Source organism: Candoia aspera, chromosome 7, assembly GCF_035149785.1.
Source record: "Candoia aspera isolate rCanAsp1 chromosome 7, rCanAsp1.hap2, whole genome shotgun sequence".
NCBI lineage: Eukaryota > Metazoa > Chordata > Lepidosauria > Squamata > Boidae > Candoia > Candoia aspera.
In genome coordinates, this window is record NC_086159.1 from 73,287,510 (window position 1) to 73,302,929 (window position 15,420).

General features: G+C 37.2%; 1 protein-coding gene across 1 annotated transcript in view; it reads right to left on the reverse strand.

Annotated features, from left to right (window-relative positions):
- Positions 1 to 2,840: 2,840 nt before the first annotated feature.
- The window catches only part of CACNA2D1 (calcium voltage-gated channel auxiliary subunit alpha2delta 1), a 416,604-nt gene continuing 404,024 nt past the window's right edge, over positions 2,841 to 15,420 (reverse strand). Inside the window, exons 38-39 of the mRNA XM_063308113.1 lie at positions 15,103 to 15,180; positions 2,841 to 4,226 (exon numbers count right to left, since the gene is read on the reverse strand). Of these exons, the coding sequence (XP_063164183.1) occupies positions 4,110 to 4,226; positions 15,103 to 15,180 (195 nt within the window). The 3' untranslated portion in view covers positions 2,841 to 4,109. The remainder of the gene's footprint in view (positions 4,227 to 15,102; positions 15,181 to 15,420) is intronic.

A 15,420-nucleotide genomic window follows, 5' to 3' on the forward strand; every position in this document is an offset into this window, starting at 1 on the left:
ACTAGACAGTTCCTAAGTATGCCATGAAACGTTCTTAATCCCTGGGAAACTGAATTTTCCAGGCCCACAGACATCGGTCCAGATTAGTTTCTAATTTAGGTCAAACCTGGATTCCGTGGAGGTTAATTCCCTCCCACTGATTTCCATAGGAGGAAAGTCAACTTTTTTTTTTTTAAGTGAAAATCCTGTTCTTCTCTTCCTTTTGCCCAGCCAGAAAAAAAGTGACAGGATCTAAGTAGTGTGGGGACTTCCAACATTGGAAATCCCTAATGAATGAGGTAGGATTGCTCATCATACAACAAGTCATAAGGAAAATTCCCACCAGCTTTCTGGTAACATAAAAAAAAAAAATGGGGTACCTTTAGGGCAGTAGAAAGGGAATTTGTACAACACTTAAAACTTTATTCAGGCATTATGCTGGAGCCTCCCTTCTACCAACATTGTTCGAATTACTTCTGCTTCCAGCCAAACATGATGTATTCCCCATGGATGTCTGCAGGAGAAAAGCTTCAAGTGTAGGTCTCTAAGTGTATTGGTTTCAACATGAGCCAGAATGAGGGTCAATGCTCATGTGCATGACAATATGCATAACAGCTACACATGCAAGGGTTTTCTACAGCTCTCCCATAGGATTTATCCTGCAGAAATCCATGTCTTCAAGCTAACATGATCTGAGTGATGTCACCTGGAACATGCTTATCAGCAATGCTCATGTGATGAGTGATCTTGATGTTTTTCTAACACCTGAACAGAGCTCATTTTGCAGGGCCACCAGATCTGGGCTGCAAAACTCCAGCTGACCACTAGGTGATAGCAAAGAGAACAAAAACTCTAACTCTACCACAGCTATATTACATGAAGCTCTGTAATATGCCACACTGCATCTTCCAGCAATGCCTATATCTGTGTCTAAAGTTTCCTTCACCATAGGACTCCTACCACTTTAAGTAAAAGCTTCCACTGCAGTTGATTCCTGGTTAATACACCTTTACTAATGAACTGACCTTTAAGCCATCAGTTCCTGTTCCCAAAAGGAGAATTAAGTTTTGTTCTTTCTATATTATGGGAGAAAGAGAGGAAACCCACCATTAAATTGTCCTTTGCAAAGATTAGGAATTAATTAAGGCATTTTTTAAAAGGTAATATATGTAGATATTGTTACTGTAAGCACTATCCACAGGAATTAGTTAGTAGCAGTACCTGAAAAGAAGTTTTGACAAAATAATAATCATCCAAAGAGGCTACAAGCTACCTGAATACAAATGAATCAGTGGAAAGTTTCATTTGTCTATTCAGAGAAAGAGATTGTTGAAAAAAATAGTGGGAATTAAGAATGAGGACCAATATTTTGATTAAGGCAAACTCTATCGTTAAGCAAAATGTTGAGAGACAAGTAACTTGATCTGCAATGACAAGCTTTAAGGAATTGCCCTCCCACTCCCAATAAAGGCTTATTTTTAATTGTGTGTGTTGCCGAGAGTCACATACATGAGATGGGCATTTATATAAATTCATTCAATCAATCAATCCAATCAATCGTCAATCCGAGTTTTAACAGAAGTAAGCTGCAGTTTACACCTAACGCTAAATAAGGCTGAACTCTCTTCTATGAGAATAGGAATAATAAAATGTAGCACATCTCCTACTAATTTTGGCAAGTCTGATGATACTTAAGATACAAATATCTGACTGTCTGCTGAGAACTGTTGGGCTACCACACCTGGATTGCAAATATCCACATCACCACTAGACAGCACAAAGACGTAGGTTTTTTTGTGTTACTTTGTTGCCACGAGTGGTCATTCAGATTCTTGCCAGCCCAATCTGACAGCCACAGCAAAAGAACCAAGTTGCAATGCCAATTATAGTCATTCCATTCTATTAGATTATTTCTTTGGGATTGGAATACCTGCAAAAGGTCCCCTGGCCTTTTTAAAAGTAGAAAGTTAGGAGTCCTTGCTCAATTATCCCTTCTTTAATTGTCTCTGAATTTAATAATGAAGTTAGGAGAAGCAAGAGTGCAAATGAAGAAGTGAAGAAAATAAACCAGCGCGGGGCTTAGCTAAAATCAAAAAAGCCAATTTGTAATTGAATAAATTTAAGTAGACAAAGAGGAAAAAAACCCTTTGCATTTGTATATTATGAATGCATTCTCAGAAATTCCTCAAAAAGTTTGGACTCAATATTAGGTAAAAGTCACTTGCCAGTGCAATGATATTTTATGGGGGTTCTTGTACAAATAATTGCATTTTTGCAGGTTTTAGCAAAAAACTGTGACATCAGTAAAGCTCAACATTCACTGGTTAGCTTTAAAAAGAGAAAGTCCATAACTAAAATACTCTCTCCTCTGTCTGTACACTCTATACTCCAAGGTAATTTATTTACTGATTGGATTGATGTTCAAGTTCACATTAAAGCAGTATTTTTACTGTTTCCCTACTTGGTCAGGTTTCCCTATTGTATCAGTCAATTCTTCACTTTGTATTTGTGATATAAAGCAGAAAGTAAGACACTACATAGAAAGTTGGGGATAATTTTAGTGGAAACAAGCCAATTTTTACCCTAAAATAAATGCCTGTAAATTTGATTTCAGTTACTGACTGAACCTGTAAACAGCAATTCAGGTGAGTGTTTTCATCTATAAAACCCATTTCTTCCCATTTGAGGAGACAATTAAATGTAACATCTCCCCTTTCAGCTTTTACACTGCACAGTCTATTCAGATATCTGTTTAACAATATATAACTTAAGATTAAATTGCATCACACTGCAATATTTGGTTTCTCACACAGCAGAAGAATCACTCAAATACCTTTTCAATAAACTATACCATGAAAAAGAAAAAAAAAAGTAGCAGATTCATCATCATGCAAAATACCCTTGGAAACCAACGTTCAATATTCACGGAGACATTTGTATGCACAAACTTTGTGTCTGAAGACTTTGGAGGACTTAGCGAGCGGTAAGACAGTGCTCTGAGAACAGAGATCCACATGGACATTAACAGTTGTGCAACAGAGGACAGGTACTGGGATGAAGAAAGAACTTCTTAAGAACTGTTCCATTTTGACATTTGTTGCTTCAAACTTGCCTTTTCAGAATTTTGCATTCAGTTCATGAAGTTATGGAAGCTGATTAATTTTTAGAAAACAAAGATGATCCATTATAAGGCATTTTACATTACGATGAAAAGTCTGTAGATGAGTAGCCTGCAAGTGTCCAATTCAATGCTTGCAGCTATCCAGGAGATCATTGACACCTAGCCCACCACTGCTTCCTAAATCTTAGCTTTTGTTTAAAGTCGTTTTTAGTTTAAAGTCAATTGCCACCTTCCAATCATCATTTTCATTTCCCCCAGAGTATTTCAGAGGCTGGGTTTAGAAACATTTTCAGGTGTACTAATGCTGTTGCATTGATGAGCTTGAAGTTGGCAGTGGGAGCAATGGTTATGGAGGTGCTGGGAGGAAGTGATGAGGAAAGTAGTGAAGAAGTCTCTGTGTTTTCTGTTGTTTTTTGTTTTTGTTTTAAATCACAGCATTGATTTATAGTTAATTTTACACAGGCTACCAGTATGAAATGGTATTGGATGAAACTGAAGTTGAATTTGTATTCTGGACACAAACAATGCTGAAAGCAGGCATATAAATACCAGTATTCTAAATAAGAAGGCGAAGGAAATGGCAGGATATTCCCTTTCCTTTACAAATCATTTTGTTCCAATGTATAAGAAGTGCAACCCATTCAAAACTAAGTTCAAATAAACAGAAATCAGGTAATCTTTTAAAGGGGAGCCCTTTTTACATAAAGTCTTCAAAAGCACACGCACAAAAGAAGACCAAACCCAACCCTGCAATTCCACAGTAAAGCACATACAGAATTCGGTTCTGATGGCCTAGATGATGAAGCATTCACACACGTGTACGGATCTGACACACCAACATGCAGCCACGGTGGGTACTTTCAGCGTCTTTCCCAAAGAAGGTATCAAGTCACTGGCATTGCCATTTATCTGCAGTCTGAGCAGACTGAACCCCCTTTTTCTGAATGAAACGGCGGGCTAACATTTTGGCAGGATCTTGATTTGTTACATAGGTTTCAGTTTAACAGGGTCATAATTGGCAGTATCTGCTGCCAGATAACATCCAGAGCAGGATAAATTGGATTCCTACCATAGACCAGAGTGATGGACTCAAGCCAGAGACCCCACCACAGTCAGTTGAATCATCCTGTAGGTAAAAAAGAGAGACATGCATTAGGATTAGCTGAAACATCAATAGGGAGATGTTGATTACTTAAGCAAGAGTCTTCTCACTGAGAATCATCTTGTGCAATTTATTCTCACAGAGCTTATCCATGTGGGCATCAGGCTTCTGAACAGTCCCTAAAGTACTAGAATTCCTGATGCTAGATGGGTTAGTTATCTAGTCTAGAATCTTCTTACTCTATGTACCCCAGGCATCTCAAATTAGTGATGACAGCCCAAATTCAACTGCTACCACTCAGTAGTCACCATCCACCTTCCAGTTCTATTACTGTGATCCAACTTGTCTGATCTATAAACTAAAGAGGTCAACACACCCAAATTATAACTAACCACATTGATATAAAACTTTGCCACAGAGCCACATTAGTAGCTGAACATGATGCATAGAATAACGGAGCTAGAAGATTTCTTAGAAGTTGAGTTCTCATTGTAGGAGCCACTAAGGCATTTCTAAGAGATCATCCAGTCTCTCTTTGAAGGCCTCCAGCAATGGAGATTTTGGCACAATATTCCAGGTGGTGGCATGACCAGGGGACAGTTGAATGAAACATCAACTTCTGATGATCTGGACTCTTGCTCCTGTTAATGCACACCAAGATGGCATCTGACTTTTTAAGAGATGTATCACACTGCTGGATCATGTTTAACCTGTGGTTGACTAGGACATCTAGATCATTACACATGCATCCTCAAATAACAGAGACTTTTTGTAACAACTTATGGTTTCAGTCAAAAATCACCCCAATTTAATTCTCACTCTTTGCTTTTGTTGGATAAGCAATTATAAAATAATTAGATCTTCTTCCACAGTCCACAAATAGGTTAGTGTGAATTTGTTTAATATGTATAAGTAAGCTATATATTCTATAGGTATACTGTATGTCATGCACTTCATGTTCTGATCATTGTCTTTCTAGCCCCAGTGGAAAAAAAAACTTACAGGAAGTTATATTTGGAAGCCATTGCATTGTACAACACTGGCTTAGACCATCAGTCTCTCCATTTTTAAATATGGGTACATAAATTAGGACCTATATCTGAGCGTGTACAATCTTTCAGTAGACAATCTATCTAATTCAGTGTTTTGTAAACATGGCAAATTCCAGATGTGTGGGCATTAACTCCCAGAATTATCAGAATGGCCATAACTAGCTGAGGAATTCTGTAAGTTGAAGCCTACCCATTTGGAAGTTGTCAAGCTTGAAAAACCTTGGTCTAATTTAATGAGAAACTTTGTAAGAAAGTGAAGTCATTTTAGACTTTTATCGTACTGCATACTTTTATCATATTGCATTCAATTGTCAGCCTACACAAATGCCAAAGGATTTGGATTTGGATGGCACTATAATGTAAAGCTTATGAAGTAAATTGTTTAATTCCATGCTGCGCATCATTTAAGGAAGCAACAATTTTTGCAAGTTTTTTAATTTCAATTTCTTTAAAAAAAATAATTCTGTGACATTTCACAAATTTTGTTGAAATAACCATCTTTGAATGCAATGCTTCAAGAAAAAATAAAGTTAAGTAAATGTGTGGAATTCAAAGGTGAATGAACTGATCTGTACCTCCAAGAATTGATACATTGATTGGAATACAATTGTCAACATTTGGATTTTGCACTTCTCTGTATTTGCCATGCATTTCTCAGGTGCAAAAAACATAACCAAACTACATATTTTTAGATAAAACATGTTTTTCAATCCACACAAACTTGTACAGCTCTCATAGTTTTCTCAAAGAATGCATATCCCAAAAAATAAACTACAGAAATGAATTTGAAGATTCCTGAAATCATAAAACTGGAAGGGAGCTTTGTAAACCACTAATTCAACCCTTGTTAAAACTTACTCAACAGATGGCAGTTAGGCAAGTAATTAGTTCTACTGCCAAATTTATCTTACCTTCCAGAAGTTTTTAACCAATACTCAATTAAAATCGTTTATTTGTTCATCAAATTTCAAGGCCACCCAACTCCAGAATGACTCTGGGTAGCTTCACAAGATTAAAAAGACAAGAACATCATACAGTATATAAAATGAACCCACGCCATTATGGTGGGAACATAACATATGATAGAGTATGAGGTGATGCAAGGCAACGTACTTTCAACAACAAGTCCATTCCACCAGATTGGCTAGGTTAGGCATGCTCCAGGTCCCTTCCCTTAAATGTTGCCATCTTATGGGACCTCGGAAGTGTGCCTTTTTCCGTTGACCTATGTAACACCCTTCCGCTTGAGATCTGGCACACCCTTTTTAACCTTTTGAAAAGCACTTAAACCTGAGATGGGGTGAGAGTGGCATGGGAGGAGTGTGTTGTGGTGGGCTGCATCAGAAAATTTAGCTGTGGCACCAGATTTTACTGCTTTTGTTCTATTGTTGGCATATATATTGTTTTTATCCTTGGGTTGTGAGATGCCCAAGGCTTGGTTTAAGATGGGTGGCCATATAAATGTTTTAAATAAATAAATAACCCAGAGCTTGTTTATACAGAATGCTTGGAAGTGGGCCAAGGGGCCATATGCATCTCCAGGGAGATGCTGTTCCAAAAGGCAGTTACATTAATAAAGAAGGCCCACTGTCTGGATCCCACTAGATGACATTGACAGGACCCAAAGCAAGCCAGACCTGAAGAAGTGAGCAGACATTCCAAGAGAAAGGTAGTCTCTCAGATAGCTAAGCTGTGACACATACAGTTTTATAAGTGATAACCAACCCCTTGAATTGTACCCATCAACTGGCAACTAATGCAGCTCATGTAGCAAGGGTTTTATATGGGCACAGCAAAGCTGGTCCATCATTGCTTGCACTATTCTATTCTGGACCAGCTGTATCTTCCTGGCAGACCTCAAGCACAGCCCCATTAAGTGCACTGGGTCTCTTAGCCCATTAAATCTATGCCTGCACTTTGCCTCAATAGAAAACAAGTCTTTCTACCTTTTCCAAGTGACAGCCTTTCAAAAACAATGATGACCAACAGTACATTTATATATAGGTGGCTCTTGTTATTCTCAGGAGTTCTATTCTAGTGCAAAACAACAGATTGTGAAATTATGAAAAATAAAACAATGAGGGTATTGGAACAGGGGGGTTAGGTTGTGGATCCTGTGACTGTTCTGTTTTTCCAATGTGTGTACCCTCCATTTTCCTCTCATAGCATGGATGAAATCCCTATTTATCAACCACAGATACATGAAACTATGGGTTAGACCACAGATAATTGGTTCTCACCTTTATTTACATATAACGTAAACAATATTATAATTATTTCACATGCAATATATCATTATAACTCTGCACTATGGCTTGATTAAAATACGAGCTCAAATATGCTATGTGTGAGTGAGAAGCCCTTTTCTTCACTGCTGCTTCATATTCAGGGACCGTTAGAAAATACCTTGGTCAAAAAATCTTTCAGCAGAGTGCTTAATTGAAATTACTTTATTTTGGTTATTGACCAGCCTTAAATAATACACAAAGAAAGAGTGTGCATGTTTTTGTAAGCTGAAATAAGAAAAGAAGCTACTTTTCACTGACTGTTAACAGCAGCACCCAAGAGGAATTTAAAAAACAAAAATCAAAATGGCAGCCACAACAACGTGATGACATCCTCACTCCCTTTTAATGTACACGTATTGCATGTGCAATGCTCATAAAAAGGGGTGGGGCTGTCATCACATTGTTGTGGCCGCCATTTTGACTTTTTTTAATCTTTTCATGAACATCCTTACTGTAAATTAAATCACTGTGCAGAAGTAAGTGTTCTGTTGATATGATAACAAAGAAAGGAAGGGCTTTGTCAGAAAAAGGAATAAGAAATTGCTGATATATATAGTGCGGGTAATTGTCTGACCACTGTGTGTTATTTGTCTTTCTTTGAAAAAATGTCATTTTGGTTTTAAAAATAAAGAGTATGCATAAAGTCACTTTACTGTTATTCATCCCACATATAGAAAAGTTCCTTGAAATATAATATGAATGACTCAGAGAAAAGGAAGCTAAATAGAGATTTATTTTTCAGAAAGTTCTAAACAAAATCCTTCAGCACTCAGAAGTTTGGAAATAAGCTTAATAGTACTTTTGGAATGCCCAATGAACCTTTAATCAGATTTCTTAAAAAATACAAATAAAATATACATCAGAGGTTAAGAAAAAAAAATCTGACTCATTATGCAACTTGTTATTTCAACCATGAGATTATTTGATAGACTGTCCAGCCTTTCATTGTTCAAAAATAGCACAGGACAAGCCACATTCACTGGTTATCAACAAGTGCAGAGATTTAATAAATTTAATAAAAAGTTTATTAATAAAGTTAGTAAGATTTAAACTCTTATTATTATCATGGTTGGTTGCATGGTCAGCCAGATGTTTAGATTGGATTTGGCATTTTTGTCCACCTATCAAGTCCTGCCCAAGGACCTGGGATAGGCAGATGCTGTTGTTTAATAATATTAAATGTATTGTTGCAGGATGTAAGCTGTTCCAAGTAAAGCTGACTTTTGCAATTGACCGATGGTGATTTTGTCAATGCCGATGGTGTTCAAGTGGTGCTCCAGATATTTTGGAATTGCACCCAAGGCATGTAATAGTAATAATTTGACCCATCTCTTGAATCCTTGTTACTCCTTTCTGTGATTGTCAGTAATTGAAATACCTCCAGAAGAGGTATTTGAGTAAGACACAAATGTGTGGCCATCTCTTAGAAGATGTCCATGGGGCTATCAAGAATGTGTGAGGCAAAGATTTCCAAAGTGGAGGCTTTCCATAAAGGCATGATGGCAATATTTCTAAGCCCTTTTCCATGGATTACATTAGCCATGATGTGGATCATATTTTCCCACACAGTGGGGACATCCTATTGACTTGGTACATGACCAGTCACATCCCACTCCAAACATGTAGTTTTTCTGGAGTCACCTTTGGTTCAAACAGAAGGCAGGAGCAATTCACAATCATGTACAAAGGAAAGCAAGGGGAGGGGGGTTACTTTTGCAAGCAATTCAGTGTACCCTCAGTGAATATAAAAAGTGTGGGATCAGTACAGAAGGACCAATTTAGGAAATGTACTCATCAACAAATGGAGCCAGTTAAAATAGCATCATTCACTGTTTTTCCCAACACTACTCATTGTGAACTTCTAGAAGAGGTGGAGACCATCTCTTCCAGCATCACCCATTTCTGATAATGGCTCAGATACTTTCCATGAAAATCAAAAGATTCAAATTTCACATAAAAGATTCACAGATTTCACATGCGGCAGTGTGATGTGAAGCACAGAGAGGGCACCAACCATTGGGTTGGTGCTTTAAGGGAATTATATTCTTTTAAGTTGTATCTGCAAATCATACTCATAGACATTTATTTATATGTGTTAAGGAGGCACCTAATTCTGATTGCCTTTGTTTATATGAAGAAGCTAAAAAGTCCACTGAGATGAACATATATGTTCATATTGTTTTTGCTTCAACAATTTACTTCTACTAATAGAATTTGTTGTAAGATCAAATGACTCCTAATTAGTTTCCCTACTCGTACACTGATCCTCCAAAACCTTGAACTCAAGATAAGCTTTCTCCCATTTTTGACCTCTGTATTAATCACACAGGTGGATCACAGGGTTTAGGTCTTTTTGTTTTTTGCAATTTCTTATTTCCTCTTGTTCACAGGATTGACAATTTGCAAAGGCATCTTAACCATGTATGGTATAGTAGGCTATATTCACATTGCACTACACACTGAGACAGGGATTTCAAGTCTGACCTCCTTACTGGCTCTTTTGCCCATATTTGTAATAGACAACCTAGCCTACATTTTGGGTCAGAAATTTATATCAGTAGAAACTGACATACATAAAGGATCTGAAGACGATGACATTCATGAGCTAAGTTGGGCTTGCACACAGGCTCCAGAGCAGGGCAAAGTTTGAGATGCAGAAACCTAATTGCTCCACTTCTCCTTGCCTTTTCTATTTCCATCCAAGCTCAACTCTATCAAGTTAAACAAACCTTGGAATTCAGGTATACTGACTGAGTATAATAAGGAAGGTGAAGTGGTATGTACAGCTAGCATCCAAGTGAAGAAAAAGATCAGGTCAGCTAAATTTTGCCTTTGTTACTTGCTGACAATACAAAAGGAAAAATATTCTTCTTGACTATGGATATACTTGGAACACAGCATAAAATCTTTTGAGGGAGATGGGCGGTGACGAAATTTGATAAAGAAATCAAGGAATATCTAAAAGCCAGATAGCTAGGATTGAATGTATTTATGGTTGTGAAGGTAAACCAATGCCAGAAATTTCCAACTTGTCTTTTCATGGAGTAAAGGAACTCTATATCATTACAAATGAATATCAGATATCTAAAATATATCTCAAAAATCAAATGCAATCTTTCTTAATACAGACATGCAGCAAATCGTTGTTTTTTTTACTTTTATGTGTTAGAAGCTCTTAGAGAGAGATGTCTCCCTCTAGTGATATTGCAGAACAGAATAAAGGCAGACTGTTCTAGAAATGTCCTCACTAGTTTGGGTCAAAGGGATTATTCTTCTCTAGAACAGAACTGCTAGAAAATGAAAATTCTTTACTATAACTTCCTTGGTTGTTGAACTTTATAAAGTATCCTAGGTAAATAAGTAGCTGTGGATATACTCACAATTGTGAATTACCAACTTAATATACAGTTTTGAATATAACCTAACCTCCCAGAAGTATATTGAGAGGAGCAGACAAGAATCATTCTGATGGTATTAATACTATCAATTCTCTTGTGGATCCAGAGTTGCACAGAATTTCTGTGAACTTTTTTACACACTCACACACACACACACACACACTCATCTGTCTTCATTCTACTTCTGATGCATGCTATAAACAAATCTTTATGCGAGGATCTACATAGAAGACACTTTGAAATGTTAGCAGTTAGGACTGATAACTTATAAAGTTTTATTTATCAGTGTTTTATTAATATGTAATATATATATTTATTTTTTTAAGAATTATATCCTGCGTTTTCTAACAATCCCAAAGCATTATTTGCAGGAATCTGGTGACTAACCAGGTGGGTGGTCTGCCTAGGAACCTGTAGTCAAAAGCCTTGATTTTTCCTGGGGAAGTTTACAATAAAATGCAATAAAGAAATATATAACCTTTTATCCTTTTCAGTAGAAGCTGCCATGTGCTGATCTATTCATCAGCCTTCTGACATCCCACAGAGAATTTGGCACAGAATCCAACTGTGGTGGTGTGTAAAAGCATACAGTGAGTTCTGGAGATGGACTTGATGTTACAAGGACCTCTGGCTGGTAATTGTGGCTGGAAATTATGCATTTATAATAGAAAAATCTAAACCCCAGAGTGGAAGGCTGCTTCATACCATGAAATCTCCGAAGTGCTACTCCTACAGGGACTTGACTTTGTGCCCTTCATGCTCGCTGCCCTATATGACTTAGACTATTATTCTTTTGTTTAATATAAACAGCAATCTGGCATAAAGCAAGCAAAGCACAGCATTTTCAAGAATAGTTCTAGACCCCATAGGGCCCCTCGGAAAATAAATGTGGAAGATGGCCACAGCTTATGTTTTGCTTGGACCTGTGCCTAACTCCTGGGCTAGGGGGGAACTGTGAAGATAAGCTGGAGGAGTTTGGTGCAGTAGCACCCTATGGGGCTAGATAAACTGAGGGAGAAACTGCCAATTTATCTTCTTGCAAATGACTATTTTGCAGCTAGTGACATCAACCACAGCAGGGATATTGCAAATGAGCAAACTACCCCCAATTTTGTAACAACATCCCTTAATACTCCAAATGGGTCAACCAGCCCCCCAAAAGTTTAAGTTAATATATGGGGCATGGTCTCCATCCCAAGTCATGTGCATTTCTACAGTGTTCAAATGTTATGTTATCTTTATATTTATTATGACCTTACAGAATAACAAAGAGAAATATTGGTGTTGTGCTTCCAACAGTCTTGAACAATGGTACGCATATGAAAATGCAGAAGGTTTTCCACCACCATGATCCACCCCTATGGCTTAATTGTTTGAACCTGCAGTGATGGGAGATAAATTTAAAGGGGTGCCCTGGCCTTTGAGAGTCTATCTATATGGAAGTGATGTGACAGAAACACTTCCTCATAACCATTTGTACATTATTTTTATAGGGATATAAAATCAGTTAACTTCTCTTATGCTTTACTTTATTCAAGAAATTCTGTTGATTCCCATGTTTGTATACTATTAGCAGACACCACAATTGAAAAAAATATATATCTAGAGTTTTGTGGATATTAAGCAAGCCAAGTTATTTTCAATCTGATTATGTTCTTTCAGATTCCTGAATTGTTGTTGTTATGGTCTTATGGTTAATTTTATATTAAACAGTATTAGTTCTATAAATCACCCAGTCTCTAAGAGTGTTGTCTACTTGGGCTGTGCAAAGTTTTGATTCAAGGACAGTTCATTTGAATCACCCTTTGGAATGATGCTCAAACCACAAATTTAAACTGACTAAACACAACTCTTTGAATTGAAATGCAAATTCTAATTGAATTGGCTCAAATCCTTAAATTAGATTTTGTCTGATTCACACATCCATATTGTCTGCATAAATTCAGGGACTTGTATATGGATGCATAATAGGAACAAGAAGAAGAGCCAAACCAACACTCCATCTAATCAAATACTATCTTAATTGACAACAAAAACTCCAGAGTCTGGAAAGGAGATCTTTCTTGACTTGGCTTCTTCAGAACCTTACTAAAAACTGGATGAGGTACCTTAACCATGTAAAGTCTGTGTTCCTTCCTTGAATTATGGTCCATCCCTTCCATGTGAAAATTAAAGATCTATTACAACAATGAAATGGGAATAGTAATTCTAGTGTGGTTATACTCAATAGCCCTTGGAAGAGATTGGAAGGGCTTAACGTTGGAATAAACAAATAGCTGAATCAAGTGAATTACTATCCATGACATTAAAAAAAAATCCAAATAACTAATGAATTTGGAAGGGAGGGAGGGAGGAAGGGAGGGAGGGATCTTAATCAGCTCCCAACCATTTTCTGAAAGAAACCAAGTTCTATGTGTCAGTCATCCCTTTCATAATATAATCAATTAGTTCCCTCCACAACCTTGCTCTAACGATGTGCAAAAAACTGCTACACTTTGGGAAAAAATGAAATAAAACACAAAATTAGAGAAAGTAACTGACCATCCACACCACATGAAAACTTGCAGAAAAATGAAGATAGAAGTAGGCATCATGGCAGTTGCGAAGTTCGTTGTGCATAGAGGCTGATCCTATTAATAACAGGCAAAGTAGCAAGTAGAGGAAAGGAAAGAAAAGAAAACACAGAAAGAAACACACACAAGATGAGATATCATGCAGTTCGCTGGCTAATAGCAGAGTTAATGTGAAAAGCAAAGAGCAAAGAATTTCACAGAGAGAACTGCAAAGGAAACTTAACCAAGAGTATCAGAGTGTTACCATTACATGACTAACACAGAGAAGAGCACATCAAGCTAATAAGCAAGACTCCTTTGTACGTTCACACACAAATATCCAGTGTTAGTAGATCAGGGAGATCATCAGACATTTCTGAGAGTCCTTCCCATTGTTCCCAAAAAAGCAGATGTTCTCCTATGGAAACACTTTCACTGCTAAAACCTGTTGTTCTAATGTCCTCCTGATGAAGAACATGATCTGAGTCTGAAAGTGTCTGGGTATGTCTGCATGCATTCACAAATGTGTGTATAATTTATGCATGTGTGTTGCAACCTAAAAAAATGTACATTATAACAAAGATCTCGGACTGTGAAATTTTGGCATGAGGAAACTCTCTTTTTCAAGTGAAGACTATACCCAAAGTGGGATGTTGTGCATTTTTTTCCAGAGAAAATATAGAGAGAAAACTTTTATTTCACAAGGACTGTGTGTACCATCTAAAAGACCCCACACTCTGCTTAAACATTCTTTAAATCATGGGTTTTCATGAATACCATGCTCTATAAGCAGCTTATCTGACACTCTATGGAGACATTGCTTTTTAACAGGAAAGTCAAGATAATATTTGTGTTACAGTATGTGATATTTTAACATATGTACATATTTGTGTGTGTGTACAGTCTTTTTTATTGTTATCTGTCTAGCCTGGATCTTTTCAGGCTGTTTAAACAATAGAGTGTGTATGTGTGGATGTCAAATATTTGTTCCTAAGTTGTTTTGCTAGAACACAGCAATTGTGAGGACACAAATATTTTTAATATTCTGGGCACTTCATAACATGAGCAAAATTAAATAATTATCTTTGTCATTGTGCTAATGAACCACCCCTTTACAATAAATCCTCTCTGAAACAGAGAAGCAATATTCTCTACATCTCAATGTGCCACAATGTGTTGGAACAGGGAAAATGTAGTGTCCCTATAAGCCAGAAGGAAAAAAAAAAACCCACAGTATTTGAAAGGCCACTTTTCAAGGATTCTGAAGATACTATGGAAGATTGCCATGATTGTGTAGAGAAAGCCAGCACAGACTGTCCTATTTTTTTCAAGATAGGAATCATGTGTGAAAGCACAGTCATTATAGGAAAGGCAACTCAGAAAAAGCAGCTGTTAATTTTATGTTAATTGTAAGAACATTTGCATTAGAACAGCTCTGATCTGGAGCGAACAGTACATTTAATGAGAGAAAGAGAGTAAAGTCAATTCAAGATGCAAACTATTCTGAGGGAGGGAAGGAGGGAGGGAGGGAGACAATGAGAGAGAGAAAGAGAGAGAGAGATTTTATGTCTAAGAAGCCACTTTTTCAGAAGATGAGACTTGAGACTTACTTTAGCATCATCAAAGCAGGCATCTGGTCCTTTTCTGTACCTGGGGTGTTGAACCATTTCACATGGATTAGGTCCTTCATCTAAACACTGATTAAGGAAGACAACAGAATTCTCCTCTCTACTTATACAGCATGATTATGTTAAGAGGAGGACAAGACATTTTGCTATCTGAGCAAAAAACAAGATGGTAAACCCCATTCCAGGCTCAGTAGCTAACTAATCAGGTAGCTCCAATTAAACATATCCATTTTGATGACAACACCATTCAACTTTGGTAACTACTAGCTTTGGGGCCAGCAATCTGTTTGGTCTTCAGCT